Below are 15,951 nucleotides of genomic sequence, written 5' to 3' on the forward strand. Positions count from 1 at the left end.
GCTTTGGCCAATCTCGAACCTTGCCGTCCCCAGTATAGCCAAAGTGGCCCCTCTTATCTTTTAGGACTATTAAAAGATGTTCCCCATTGTTTGCTGGAAGGCTGTATCTAGTATATAAACACCCCGGAAGTGCCCAGCCGTAATAATATAAGACCGGACGGCATATTGAATCAACTCAACGAAACGGATAGGTGGTATATAACACTAGTTGAATAATGGTCGTCGGATATATGTTCTACATCCGAGGCTAGGAGTGCGACAGATTAGTAGATTTATTATTTCGCCCGCGTTATCTCATCCTTCATTTTAAACACCTCAGTTGCCGATGCCACCTCTTCCGTGACTAAAAGAGCCGCTGAATGGAAGGCTGAGGCACCGGTAATGTTGTGAAGCAAGCCTATGTTCGATGCCCTCACACCACCTCCAACAATGATTTCTGGAACTCTGTTGCTCTGAAGTTTCATTCTATAACGTACTAGAGTTTTCAGCTTGTCAACGCATTCCATGGCCCGTGTTCCTGAAGCACCACCATTGGTTAAAATCGATGTAAAGCCACACTCCATGATATCGGACAATGCGTTCTCCCAATGAGATTCAGGAATGACATCAAAAGCACGATGAAATGTGCAGGGGCGCCCGTCAGCTAGTTGGACAAGCTGCTTGTTACGGGATACATCGACCCACGGCACATTCGGATCACAAGGCTTTTGTGAAGATCGATTCAAAATCCCGAAGACGAAACCGTCAGCCCCACAGGACTTGAGAGAATTGAGTGTTTGCTTCATCACCTCAAAGTCAAATTCTTCGTAACAGAATCCTTCGGCGTGTGGGCGAAGCATCGTGTAGATCGGTAGTGTGAGCTGCGATTTCAATTTTTCGAGAATATCTTTATCGGCCGATAGCCCACCGAGATGGTAGTCTTTGCATAACCTTGAGCGAATTAGTGGAGGGTCACTTCACAAGGAAAGAGAAAAAGAAAAGAAAAGAAATAAGAAATTCGTTGCAAATGCATCCATGGATGTCGGGAGAAGCCTACTCACTCGATACGGTCTGCTCCCGCTCCTGCAGCAATCATGGCTGATGCTTCATTGAAACAAGCAATCTCTAGGATTGGTCCTCGTGGAACAGCTGGGATCATGGTCTTATATTGGCTGGTTTGTAGCTAGCTTGTATGGAGTACGGGGATGGGTGTGGGAAGAAGGGGCTTTTGTAGGTGCGACTGACAATGGGCGAGTCACATGATGGTGGTCTTAGAATAGAGCCCAAATACCTATTATGTATGCGGTGGCTAGACCTTTATATATTGGTCCCTTGTCTGTTCCACATGTGTCAATATTGGTATGTGATAAACTTTTCATAATGGTGCTCTTACCGGAGCGGGGAGAACGAGTCGAAAGATCGGATGTCAAAACCTGGGAATCCTGCAACCACCTTACTTGATCTTTCCGTCCTCACCATCTTGCACTCTTACTTGATCTTTCCGCCCTTAGCATCATTGCACTTTTTCCACCACTTTTCTACCCTTCGAGAAGAATGTCTCAACGACCAGTTATCGCAATCGCAGGACTTGCTTGTGAGACCTCGACCTTTACCCCCGCTCGAACACTCGGCGGGGCGTTTCACCCGCGCCGTGGCAGGGAAGTGATTGAGAAGTACGCTTTTCTGCATCACGGCACTCAACTAGCAAATGTCGCAGATTGGAAGGGTGCACTCATAGGTCATGCCCTTCCGGGTGGAGTCGTGGTACGAGCTGATTTCGAACAACTTTCCAGGGAAATCCTGGAGCGGTTGGCAAAAATGGTCGCTTCAAACCCCATCGACGGATTATGGTACGATATTCATGGCGCAATGTGTGTTGAGGGTATGGAAGACGTGGAGTCAGAACTTCTCCGACGCATTCGAACAGTTATTGGCCCAGATGTTTTGGTCTCGGCATCCATGGATTTGCATGGAAATGTGTCCAGGGAGCTGGCCCACCAGACTGACATGATCACTTGTTATCGCATGGCACCTCACGAGGATGAACTGGAAACAAAAGAACGGGCATGTCGCAATCTGGTCAATGTTTTGATATCGCGACCCGATACTTGGAGAGGGAATAAACCCCTGAAAGCATGGGTCTCAATTCCTATCTTGCTGCCGGGAGAGCAGACCTCGACTCGCAACGAACCGGCAAAAAGCCTATATTCGCTAGTTCCCGAAATTGAATCAATGGATGATGTCTTAGATGCAGCCATATGGGTTGGTTATGCGTGGGCAGACGAGCCACGAAATCATGCTGTGGTAATGGTCACTGGGTGGAATAAGGCTACTATCGCCAGAGGAGCTGAACGACTTGCATCTTTCTTCTGGCGTATCCGTACGGACTTTCATTTTGTTGCGCCGACCGGCTCTTTCTCAGAATGCATCGACAAGGCGCTGGCGTCCTCGAATAGGCCCTTCTTTATCTCTGATTCAGGAGATAATCCTACCGCTGGTGGGTCGGGCGACGTGACCTTCGGATTAAACCAATTACTGAAGCGATCGGAGTTTTGGAAAGACTCCAGTCCATCTGTTATTTATGCTAGTATTCCTGGACCCCAGGCAATTGACATTATAATTAAGGCTGGTGTCGGTGCTATTGTTACGATCACGGCTGGAGCACAAGTGGACAATCTACATGCTGGGCCCGTCACCATGACTGGACGCGTTCATTCCATCCGGTATGGGGATCGCGATGCTGAAATTGAAGCAGTTTTACAGGTTGGAAGCGTGTTTACCATCGTCACCAAATTACGCAAGCCGTATCACCATGAGAGTGATTTTACCGGTCTTGCTCTTAGTCCGCGTACGACAGACATCGTCATAGTCAAAATTGGCTATCTTGAGCCAGAATTGTTTGATATGGCGGCAGAGTGGATGCTTGGGTTGACTCCTGGGGGGCGTTGACCAGGATCTACAACGCCTTGGGCATCATCGCATCCTCCGTCCAATGTGGCCTTTTGACAAAACGTTCGAGAGAGCCCCAGACCTCACTCCACAGCTGATTCCATTCTCAGATGAGGATTTGGAGAAGCGGCAGGAATGAAGTTTTTGACTACCAGGGAGCTTTAGCGCTCCCCGGACCCCTCCCTAGCCTCTGTGCTAAGCGTTAGCTTAATGCTCCTTTTTAAGCGCCTACTCTATCTAGCACCTACTTTAGTACCTAGTTTAGTAACTATTGAAGAATAATGTAGAATCTTACTGATGATAGGTTTATGATGGACAGACTACAGATGGTAGTCTCTGGAAAGTAGAGAGGGAGAGTTGATTGCTATGGAAGGAGAGAAACTGCTAGATATCTACAATCCTGGGGGTTGATGCCTGAGGCACCAATGTGGGGCCTAAGGCCACCACAACACATATCCTGACGTATTATGGCGCCAACAAATTCTTCGCAGCGGTCCTCTTCGAAGAGAAAATTAATGCGACAAAAGCAATGCCGTCGCAAGTCCAATTTGATAAAGAAAGCACGTGAATATAGTAGGATGTGTGAAGCAGACGTCTGCTTGGGAATACGACTACGGGAGACGGGTCAAGTGTTCATCCTTTCAGCGGACCCATCAGGATTTTGGGACTTTCTTGGGTCACAACTAGTATGCTGTCAGGTATTAACCATTGGATATAAAGACTAACTATCTTAGAATTCCTACTACCCCGCCCCTCATTTAATCACAGAGCAAGATTTGGAGACGGCTGGAGATACCGCTGTGGCGGAGCAATGAAGCAAACTGCCAATCGCAGTGATTAAATTACGTCTCGAAATTTGTGTCAGCTTCGCTTTCTTGAATTTACTCTTTGAAAATGATAAAAACTGCGCTCTTTACCAAACCCCTGCTTGCAATGCCATAATGTCCCTACTCGAAACCTAGCGACCAAAATACGAATCTGCACTCAGCATAGTGGGTTGTGGTTTAGAATCCAACTGCGCAAAGTGATATGCAGGCTACAGCAGCTATTTATATAGTAGGTTCCGAGACTGGGACTAATGGGTCTCCGCAGCAGGCAAGTCTAGGCTTCTTGGTGTTGCCCGCTCTTACTAGCACCCCACATCAAGATGTTTTCAATCTATAGATGGAAGGTCTTTGTCCCATGTCCCTATGCCAATAAGGTAAAGGAGGTTTGCTCGGGTATGAAATGCCGGCATAGGATAAACATTAAGTTTCGGGGCTCCTGGGAGCAAAATTTTGTATTTGGTTTGTAACAAAGAGCTCTACTCTATGACGTATCGAAAATGGTTCAACGACTCAACGACCACCTATCATTTTTTTTCCCTGAAAGCCTATAAAATCTCACCACCGTAGATCAACTTGGCGATGATTCGACTAGCCTTTACACAAATCCCCTGTTCAAAAAGCTCATTTACTTCTTGTCTATGAAAAGTTCACTCATGAGGTTGGTCATCACTAATCATGGACCACGACGAGCAAAATGCCTCAAAACAATCGCAAGAAAAAGTTCTTCATTGGATCAATGAGTCAACGCTCGAGAATAGTAGGTATGCTTCAGATAAACTCGGAATTCTGGCTTTACTGATCAGTGGACTTAAGGGAAGTTTGCAACACCTCGCAAGCCGAGAAATACAAAAGTATGATCGATGAGCTGTTTTGGAAGCATGGAAAATCGAAACCTCTCGGCGACAAAATGCGAACCATCAATAGGTGACGCCTGCGTATTCGTCCCATCTTTTACAGGCTCTTGATATCGGTTGTTTTACAGTATCCAAGCGCTCGTACGGTCGGCTTGTTGAAACGAAGATGCGCCTCGGGATCAACCATATCGATAAACTTGATTTCCTCGAGGTATACCCATACGCTCGGATCGAGGCACAAAAATCCGAGACTATTAGAAATAGCTTCGCAGCAGCTGGTTTGGTGCCTTTTTGTCCAGATCGGGTACTCTCAAAGCTCAATATTTGCCTTCGAATCCAACACCCCCCCGTAAGCCGGGGTAGTGAATCAAGCCGCAATTTTACCCCAAAAACCCCTAACTCTATTCCAAACCACATACCTGCCAGGTATGTGGATTTAGAGGGCTGTGGTTGGCTGCTCGGGAGTGGGGCAAGTTCAGGTATTTGGGGTTCAGAAATACCTGAACTCCCGTGCTCCGATGGGTCTGAAAATTTATATACTTCTATTCTGATATGATACTAGGCTGTATGCCAAATTTGGGACCGATCGGAGTATAGTAAGGGTGTTAAAAGTTAAGTTGAAATCTCGACTTTTTTTTTGTTAGGGTGCGACCGGGAATTTTTAATATAGACCCTAATACGGATCCGTATCGGTCTTATCTTAGTAGCCTAGTAGTAAATATTAATTACGGTATTTTATATTTACTACAGTACGTATTATAAATAGCGGCTACTTTAATATAATTATATATTTTATTAATTATTAATATTACTCCCTATATATTAAATTTAATAAAATACTAAAAAATACTATAATATAGAGCGGAACTAGGGCTATAAAATGTACTATATCGATTACGTAAGCCTAGTCTAAAAAGTGAGTTATTTACGGTTTTATCCGAAAAAAATAAAATATCTTTATAATCCAACTTAAAATATATATATATATAGGTTATACTACTTTAATCCTAATATATATATCTTAGTTATATAGTATTAATCCTAATAAAGTTATTATTAGTTATAGTTATTAAAACTCTATATTATATATTATTATTCTTAGATTATATAAGCGGGGATATATATATATATATAAAGGTTATAGTAGTTTAGCCCTAATATATATATTTTATAGTTAGATAGGATTAATCCTAACTCTATTCTAAGCTATATACCTACTAGGCCTATAGCTCTAATTAGCTCCTAAAATCCTAGAAAAGCTTAGGGCTATAGGGGTTAGATACCCCTAAACTCCCGTGCTCCGATTGGTCTGAAAATTTATATAGTTCTATTCTAATATTATACTAGGCCGTATGCCGAATTTAGGACCGATCGGAGTATAGTAAGGGGGTTAAAAGTTAACTTAAAATCTCGACTTTTTTTTTGTTAGGGTACGACCGGGAAATTTTAATACGAGCCCCGATACCGATCCGTATCCGTCTTATCTTAGTGTAAAGGATAAAGGTCCTTTCAAAGGTGAAATAGGAACTTGGGCGATATATATATTTATAGAAGTTTCTGATACGTATGTGAATCGTACGGGGTTCGTTACCTAATCGGTATCGAGCCTTAGTACGTATATTTCCTTTTAATCTTAGGTCCCCCCGGGACCCCTGAATTCTAGTAAGAATTAGTCTTAGCTTATATAGCCTAATATACCTTTATTTCCTCCTCCTAAGCTAACGTATCTTACCTAGTTAATAGGCCTTATATCTAAAATAGTATATTCTTATAATTCTAATTCTTCTTCTTTAACTACCTAAGATATAATAGCTCCCCTAACTACCTATAGTAGCTCGCGTAATAATACCGAGGCGCTAGAGTATCCTATCTAAACCGATAGCGAATCGGGAATATTTCTACCTATAGAAGAATAAGAGGAAATATTAACTTAGGATCTACTTAAATAAACTACCGAACTAATAGTAGGAAGCTTTTATATCGCTAATAAAACCTTTTAAAGCCTAAAAGAAAAGATTATAGAGTATAAAACTAGAGTAGTATTATAAGAATATATTGTTGGAGTCACGTGACGGCCATATGGGGCCGCAGGTGATCCTGACCCATAGAACTCAGGATATTGTTTAGACAGTAGCTAGTTTTCTTCTCTTCCTTTCTTTTCCTCTCCAGAGTCTACAAATCTAATCCTTTGAGGTTAACATTCATTCCTACATAGCCTATATTCCATCTGATAGGTTATAAGCCCTTGCTCGTACGACTCCGAGCATCTTTTCGTTGAAATTTTCAACTAATTAGAGTTTTTCATTTTTTATTTTATAGGACGCGTTTTTCGGCCCGTTCCGTATCTCTACTTTTCGACTATCGATCCTATTATTAATTTTTATTGACGATCTTATCGTAAGTCAATATTTTTATTATTCTAATTATCTAGGAAGCTTCGTTTTCCGTAGTTACCTTATCGATACGACGGACGGTACCGCTTCGCGTATTTCTTTTAATCGAGACCGAAGATAGACACTTAACGTATAATTAAAATAACTAGTTCCTATAATAATAATAATAATAGAGGAGAAGGTTCCTTACGTTCTCTCCCCGCTTCTCGCTAGTAATATAATCCTATTTCTAATAGTTAATAATAGTAATAACGTAATCCTATTAGACGGATATATATATAGGGGACTAATCTTCCGGAAGTAAAAGAGATTAAGCTTAATAAAGATATTAAATTAGCTCTTAATAGTAGTAATTTAATAAGATAGAAACGATAGATTATTAATAGATTAAGTATAACGCGAATCGATTAGATCGCCGACTATAATCTTTCTCGTCTTACCGAATTCGATCTTAATTATAATCTATAGAGATACTAGTTAAAGATTTCTAGTAGTTAGATTAAAGGTCTTTTAGATTAGAAGATTATTATAACTCTTAAAGAATATATAAATAGTTTCCCGATTTACGCTAATTATATACTATATAAAGTCGAGTCTATTATTCGTAGTATTAGTATTATTAATAATATAAAATAGGAAGTAATTAAATTCGACGAGATAAAGAGATTATACTTTAGTTCTACTAAAGACTATATTAATATCTACTAGACCTAATATAACTAGCTTAGTATATATAAAATTAAACCTTACTTATTTAAAGTATTATTTATAATACTTCGATAATTAGAAGGTAAACTTAAATCGGTTATATTTATTTATAAGACTTTAAAGAATAAGATACTAGATTCTATTATAAAGAAGGTTTTTAGTAATATATATAAGATATTAATAATTAAAGTACGCGATATTCCTATTTCGTTATCGTTCGACCTAAAAGCTTCTACTAATATTACGCGAAATAATAATAATAATAATTAATATAGAGGTAGAATAAGAGGTCGAGGCTATAATAATAGAGGTTATAGAGGTAGTTTATATAACTCTAGATCGGATAATAATAATAAAGATAATTAAAATAATTAAAAGGAATAGTATTAAGATATAAAGAATATACTATCTAAGGATAAATCGATTAATAAATAAGCGGAATAGTAGCGTAATTAATAACTATAATATATAAATAGTTCTAAATATACTTATTATAGATATACTAGATATCTTATTAAGATATATTTTTACTTAATAAAGGATCTACCTATAGAGGGATAGAAGCTATATAGTAATATTTAGTATTATATAATTATATATAAAGAAAAAAGTAAGGCTAGTATTACTTATACTAATATAGCTCGTTCTTCGGAGGATAACTAGATAATTAATAATAGTACTTCTAAAATAATTACTAGATATTATAAGAACTTCTATAAATACTTAACTTATAAGCTTAGTAAAGAGCTATATAGCTATATAAATACTAATAATAAGATCTAATTAGTAATTAGTTATAATAAGGCGCTAATTTAAATTAAAAATTCGGAAGGTAAGATTAAGATAATTTTTATTAATATCTATTATAATATAATAATTACTAATCGTCTACTTTTATCTAATACTCTTAAAGCGGATTATAGTATCTATTATAATCTAATTATTTCGAAACTAGTTTATAAGAATAGGGAGGAAGTTAGATTAGTAAAATAGTTTAATAGTTTACCCTAGATTAATAGTTTACTTTATTAAAAAGTAATTCTAAAGAAGATATAATAATAATCTTTTATTTAAATAACTTACTTCTATAAACTAAATTCTTCTAATTTAGACTCGGATTTAGATAAAGAGTTTAATCGAATTAATAAGTCTATTTCGATTTATAAAATTTATCGTCGACTTAGTTATATAAAAAAACTATATATTAAAGCTTCTCTTTCTAATACTATTCTTCTAAAGAAAGGAGACTAGATTAAACTTTATAACTTTAACTATAAAACTTATTAATTTAATAAAGCTAAGAAATAGATTTCTTAGGATATATAATAATATATAAAGAAGTTAGGTATAAAGTTTTATATAGATATATAAACTATAAATCTATCTAGATCTTATAGTAAATATTATTAGATACTAATTATTAATAATTATACTTAATATACCGAAAGACTATATTTTTAAATTAAAGAGGAGATTATATCTTATATAATTACTTTTTATAAGAGATAGAAGATTCTTTATAAACGTTACTTAGCTTTCTAATAGATTAATAGAGGAACTAAATTCTATAAGTTTTAGATATAAATAAAAAAGAAAGGTATAGTTTTTAAAATTATACCTACCTATATATCTAAACTAAATAATATTATAAAATATATAGGTAGTTATATTAACTAGATTTAATATATAATAAATATAGACGCTAAGCTTCCTAAATAACTTTAGCTTTACTAAGTAAATACTATAATTTATATTTATAATCGTTTAGTTAATCTAAAGACTTCGAAGATACCGATTATTTCTTAATAAAAGGGTCTTAATCTTAGTAAGATAAGGATTAATTTAAAATATCTTTATATATAGGGTACTATTATATTTATCTATATTCCGAGAGAGATATATATTTAATTAGAGAAATTAGCTATTTATATATTTAGAGGATATCTAATTAATTATAAAGATAAGAATAGTTATATCTTTAAGATATAGAATCCTACTTCGAAGGAGATTATTTATTTATTTCTATTACTAGTAGATAGCTAGAGATAGTAATTTAGGTTTTAAGACTTATAATTTAATAGAAGTGTTCGCAGGTCTAGATATACTAGGAAGAGTATAGACTATACTACTTATATTAAAGCTATTAACTAGAATATAGGAGATTGAAGATTAACTTTCTACTCTTAATAACTGAACTTCTGGAAGTAAGTTAAACTAGCTTACCTTCTACCGATAAAAAGGTAGGTTATTAGTAGCTAATTTATTAATTAGCTCCTTAGTTAATACGTTAACGTCTAGTTCTTTTAACCGTAGATTTATAAGATAATTCGACGTTATATAGTTAATTATATAGACGGTAGACTATTACTTCCGCTAGTCCTACCGTAGCCTAGAAAATAGGTAGTAGTATCTCCGGTCTTAGAGGCTATTCTAGAGTCTCTAGTTATTTACTAGTTAATTAAAGAGGATAATAGTAACTATAAAGATAATAAATATAATAGTTTTATTTATTAAGGATAGCGTATACAGCGAGCTACTCGTAATATAGAAGTTCCTATATAATAGGCTATTCCTACTTCTCCTTAGTATTTATCTAGAGACTCCTGAGAAGATACTTATAGAGATTTAAATAGGAGATTTCTTTATAAGAGATTTTTCCGTAGGAGGCTTTCAAAGAGATTTCTATATAGGAGGTTTATAATCTTATTATTTTAGAGGAAGAATAAGTAGTAGTTTAGTCTGGTTGTTATTAGATTTCTAAGCCTATTTTAAACTATACGTAGAGTTTCTATCTTACTAGATTACTACTATTAAAGCCAATTAATACCTTTATTAAGCTTTTGTCTCCTTTACTTCCGGGAAGATTAGTCCCCTATATATATATTCGTCTAAGAAGATTAAGCGTTATTAGAGTAATATTACTATCCCTAAAAACTCACAAATGGGATTATATTACTAGCGAGAAGCAGGGAGAGAACGTATGAACCTTCTCCTCCGTTATTATTATTATCGTAGGAATTAGTTATTTTTAATTATACGTCGAGTATCCGTCTTCGGTCTTAATCGAAAGAAATACGTATATCGGTACTGTCCGTCGCATCGAAGTATTAATTATAGAAAACGAAGCTCCCTTAGATAATTGGAATAATAAAAATATTAACTTACGATAAGAGATTGTCGATAAAAATTAATAATAGGATCGATAGTCGAAAAGTAAAGATACGGAACGGGCCGAAAAAACGCGTCCTATAAAAGAAAAAGAAAAACTCTAATTAGTTAAAAATTTCAACGAAAGATACTCGGAGTCGCACGAGCAAGGGCGCATAACCTATTAGATAGAATATAGGCTATAGGAATAAATATTAACCTTAAAGGATGGGATTTTGTAGATCTTCCTAGAGAGAAAGAAAAGAAGAGAAGCAAAATCAGCTACTATCTGGTAACAATATCCTGAGTTCAAAGGATCAGGATCACCAATATTCTTCGATAGTGGCCGTCACGTGACTCCACAGAAACTATACTAATTCGATATTAAATTACTCACGTTTGAAACTCGACTTCTCGGTAGAGAGGATAACTTCGAGGTAAAGAATAACCTAGGGATTTTAGAAACCTAAGGCCGGGGCTGATTATATAGATTAAATAATTGAGATACTTACGAAGCTCTATAAATAATACGTAATTTAAAAGAGAAACGGTACCGAAAAGATACCGGAAAGTGCCTATTTTATTTATAGAGATAAAAACCATTAAGCTTAGGATTACCTCTAGAAAGTCTTAGTTTAATCTATTATCTAAGTATTAAAAATTGGGACTCTAGATAATCGGAAAAAGTCGCCAAGAGCTGGAGGAGATCCTGATATACTAGCTTAATACCTTGTCATATTAGGACTATAGTACGCCTTTACGTACCGATTATTTATATATACCGGTATCGAAACGTATAGCGTGATCTAGATACTAGCGTAGAATATAATATAGCTAGTAGAGAGTTCGCTAAAGAAAACAAATTATATGCTACGCCCTTAATTTAACTATTATTAAAAAGCAAGGCCCTAGAACGACCCTATACCTATAGTATATATTAGGTACGACTAGTAATTAGAGACTCTAGAGGACCTCAAAAGCAGATAGTAAATCGACTTCAGTATTAGGATTGGGTAGAGAGACCCTAGACTAGAAGGTGTGATGGTAATTAATTATAACTGACTAGTTAGTTAGAAGAAGATAAAGGGCTAATCCGGAATCAAGTTGACATAGGTAAAAAGGATAGGCCTAAAAACTGAATGCTAGCTATATATATATATCCTTCTCTCTGTTTATAGACGGAAGTCTATATCGTAATTTCGCTTCAATTAAGTAATCCCTTGATTGACCTATTTATTATCTTCCGTCCTGCGGTTTAGCTTTTACTCAGATAATAGTCAAAACGGCGGGTGGCAGTAATCCCGGGACGGGTATTACCTAAACGGCCCTTCCCCTATCTCCTATTCCTCCTCTATTTATAAGCTCCCGCGGTAGTTTATAGTCGTCCCCTTCCCGATACTTAATTAGTTTATTTAGGAAGAACTAGATAAAGACTCTACTAATAGTAGTAGGTTATCTCGCAAACTTAGTAGTAAAGTTGTCTATAACCGAAATCTGGTCCTTATAAAACTCTTAACCGGGTAGTTAGTATATAGGATCTTCTAGGTTTGAACCTAAATACTCTTAGCGCTATATACTAGAGAGCTAGTTATTAATTAGCGATAAGGGGTTTGGCAAAGAATTTCCTAGGCGTTAAAGGCTCTAGATTATCTTATATTTCCTAGGGTACATCCGGTAGCTACCCTTAGTTATATCTATATAAGTAATATTATATATCTCTTTTTTCCGGTAGTATTAGGCTATTATCGCTAAGATAGGGAATCTAGAACTTATTTTAGTCTATAGTACTTTCTCCTATTTTAGTAAGTTAAAAGATAAACCCGCCCGATCTCTAGTAGATATAGTAGAACCTTACTAATTTTTATAGGTATATATAAAATTAGAGGCTAGGTATTATACCTGATTATTATTATATCTAGTCTATTTAACGCGATATTATAATTTCGTTTTAGGTCTTACTAGCTAGGACTCGCTTAACTTCGTACTTTTTATAGTCTTCGACGACTATAGTCTGTGGAGGGTCTTAAATCTATCCGGTTTAAAGAGTTCTATAGTACTAGTTTTATATAGTTTCTTAGCGTAAAAGATAGGGTAAATTTTAATAGTTTTAAAGGAGATCGATCTTAAAGAAATAGCCAGATTTCTTAAGGATCTTATATAAATCTAGCAGTTCAATTATCTAATTTCTAATTTAGTTTTATATTACTTAGTCTTTAGTTATAATAAAAACTATGTCGTTTATATCGAATCTAATTCTATCATACTTATCGGTCTTATATTTTTATATATCTTATACCGATTTTAAATGTAGACTTAGTCTAGACCTAAATATCTTTTATTAGTTTAACAAATTTCTAAATATTCTATTTTAGGCTAGTTTTCGGGAGCGGGCTAGCTATTTACTAGTCCTACGATAGATAGGATTAATACCCTGGTTTTATAATAAATAGCGATATCCTTATTAAATCCTATAGAAGTATTACTACTATAAAGTCTACTATCGGTAGAATTTCCGACTAATTATTTTAATAGTATTTTATAAATAGTCTTAGTTATTATATTATATAATTAGTTTATAATCTCTATTTAATTATCCGTTTATAGATAGTAGGTAGTCGATAGTTTCCTTTTTACGCCTAAGATCCGATAGAACTCTTTCTAGAATTCTAATATAAATTATAGTCTTTAATCTAAGATTATAAAGTCCGGTATACTATAGTATTAGTATATATATTTAATAAATAACCTTACGTATCTCTTAGCGAGTAACTATTTTATAGTACGGAATTAAGATTAGCTATTTTATTAATCGGTCTATAATAATATATATTATATTATATCTATATTTATTCTTTAAGAACGATCTAAAGTCTATTATAATATACTACTAAAACCGGTCGGTATTAGTAGCGGTTATAGTAACTCTAGCTTCTTATCGTACTAAGGTTTTATTTATTTATAGATTAAATAGTTTTCTATATACTTATCTACGTCTTTCTATAATCCTAGCTAGAAGTATTATTATCTAGCTAGATTAGCCGTTTTCTTCTTCCTAGAATACGTTATTAACGCTTAGCGGTATATCTTATCTAATAAACGCGCGCGTAAGTTATTATCTTTTAGTACTATTAATCGGCTATTATAAGTTAGTAATCCTATTAGCGTAATTTTATATAGCGACTCCGCGTTTATCGCCTCTTCCTAATATCGCGTAAGATCGGGATACTCCGCGTTTATTATTCTAACCTATTCTATAATATCTATCTTAGGTATTAGGATATTTATTAGTATAAAGATAACTACTATTAGATCCTTAGATTAGCTTATAGTTTCTACTCTTTTATTTAGTCGGTTTAGGAATAGTAGTGTTTATATTTAGTAATCTATCGAGCTTTCTAGTTTATTCTTTCGGGATAATATATCCGTTATAGCGTTCTTTACTACTAACCGGTATTCGATAATAAATCTAAATCGTACTAGCGTTTAAACCTACTAGGCTTACTAATTATTTAGCGTTCTTTTTATTATAAAATATATTAAGAACCGATAGTTAGTATATATCTTAAATAGCTCGTCTTTTTTATAGCCCTTCTAGCTTAGGTCTCTATTCCGCTAGTATCTTTATAATCGCGAGTATCTCCCTATCGTAGATATCGTAGTTTTATTTTATTAGCGAAAGCGTTTTTTAAGAAAAATAATATTAGGTACTACTACTTATTTATATCTTTTAGATAAATATACCTCCTACCGCTTTATTTAAAATATCGGTTTCGACTTAAGTCTCCGCTATTAGATTATAGTAGTATAATATTAATATTTTTTATTAGGAGCTTTTTTAGCCTTTCGAAAGCCTTCTAGTAGTCGGTTATTTATTTAAACTAATAATCCTTTCTTATTAGCTAATATAGCGGTTTTATAATTTTATTATAGTTCTAAATAAATATTTAATAGAAGTTATAGAATCTAAGAAAGGATTAAACTTCTTTAATTATCTCTAGGACCTATTATTTAGCGACGATATTAATCTTTGCGGGGTCTATCTAAATACCCTCGGTACTAATAATAAAGCCGAGGAATCTAGTTTTTATTATACTAAACTTATACTTCGATATTACTATTTATAGTCTAGCCTTCTATAAGTACTTTAGAACCTTTCGAACCTACTCTTTATATTAAATAGGGTCCTTACTATAGATAAGGATATTATCTATAAAAATTATAATAAAAGTTATCTAGATACTCGATTAAAGTATTATTTATATATCTTTAGAAAGCCGCCGACGCGTTTATTAAGCCGAAGGGTATAATCTTAAACTTATAAGATCTTAACCTTAATCTAAAAGTCGTAAATTCCTCCGATACTAGGTCTATCCTAATTCGGTAAAAACCCTAACGTATATCTAGCTTTATAAAGACCTTTACCTTTCTTAATCTTAAGTATCTTAGGAATTAATAGGAGGATATTAGTCTTTTTTTATTATTATATTAAGCTTTCGATAATCTATATAGAATTATAATCTACTATTTAGTTTCCTTACTATAATAATCGGTAAGATAAAGAGAGCGCTACTAGGATAATAAATTCCTTATATAGATTTTCGATAATATATTATCTTACTATTTTAAGTTTTTTTATAGATATTTTATAGAGCGGGTTATAACCGAGCTTATTCTCTCTTTTAATTATAATCTTATAGTCGATCCTATCTTATAAGGATAGTAGTATATCCGAGTTTTTCTTAGAGAATATATCGAGGTAGTTATAGTAAGTCTTTAAGATTTACTATTTTAGCTCCTCTTTTTTAACTTATAGACTAAGATTTTATCGATCTTATATATATTTATAATAAAGATATTAGCCGCCTTTCTTTTTATATATCTACCGAATCTTATTACGCCGATTATTATAATATCTATTAAAAGAAGTATCTTTTTAGACTTCTACTCCGATCTCTTTAGGGCTTTAGAGATTATTCGCGGTTAGTTAATACGCGTTTTATTTTAACTAGGTTATCTTACCGGTCCTCTCTTTAAGTCTTTAGTAACGAGTACCGCGTTTCCTCTATTCGGGCGTTCCGCTCTTATTATTTTATA

General features: G+C 34.5%; 3 protein-coding genes across 3 annotated transcripts; 2 read left to right on the forward strand and 1 right to left on the reverse strand.

The window, feature by feature from the left end:
* Positions 1-275: 275 nt before the first annotated feature.
* Positions 276-1,138, reverse strand: N7516_005639 (copper homeostasis protein CutC; the record flags this gene model as incomplete). The annotated part of the gene is made up of 2 exons (XM_057218359.1): positions 276-930; positions 1,041-1,138. 2 exons carry the CDS (start codon positions 1,136-1,138, stop codon positions 276-278), a joined length of 753 nt encoding a protein of 250 aa, XP_057080242.1.
* A 395-nt stretch (positions 1,139-1,533) lies between these two features.
* Positions 1,534-2,928, forward strand: N7516_005640 (M81 family metallopeptidase; the record flags this gene model as incomplete). The annotated part of the gene is made up of 1 exon (XM_057218360.1): positions 1,534-2,928. One exon carries the CDS (start codon positions 1,534-1,536, stop codon positions 2,926-2,928), a length of 1,395 nt encoding a protein of 464 aa, XP_057080243.1.
* Positions 2,929-3,443: 515 nt separating this feature from the next.
* Positions 3,444-3,743, forward strand: N7516_005641 (uncharacterized protein; the record flags this gene model as incomplete). Its single annotated transcript, XM_057218361.1, has 2 exons — positions 3,444-3,614; positions 3,663-3,743. 2 exons carry the CDS (start codon positions 3,444-3,446, stop codon positions 3,741-3,743), a joined length of 252 nt encoding a protein of 83 aa, XP_057080244.1.
* Positions 3,744-15,951: the final 12,208 nt, after the last annotated feature.

The sequence above is a fragment of the Penicillium verrucosum genome (genome assembly GCF_028828655.1).
Source record: "Penicillium verrucosum strain IBT 35672 chromosome Unknown utg000001l_segment0_segment0, whole genome shotgun sequence".
In the NCBI taxonomy this organism is placed as follows: domain Eukaryota; kingdom Fungi; phylum Ascomycota; class Eurotiomycetes; order Eurotiales; family Aspergillaceae; genus Penicillium; species Penicillium verrucosum.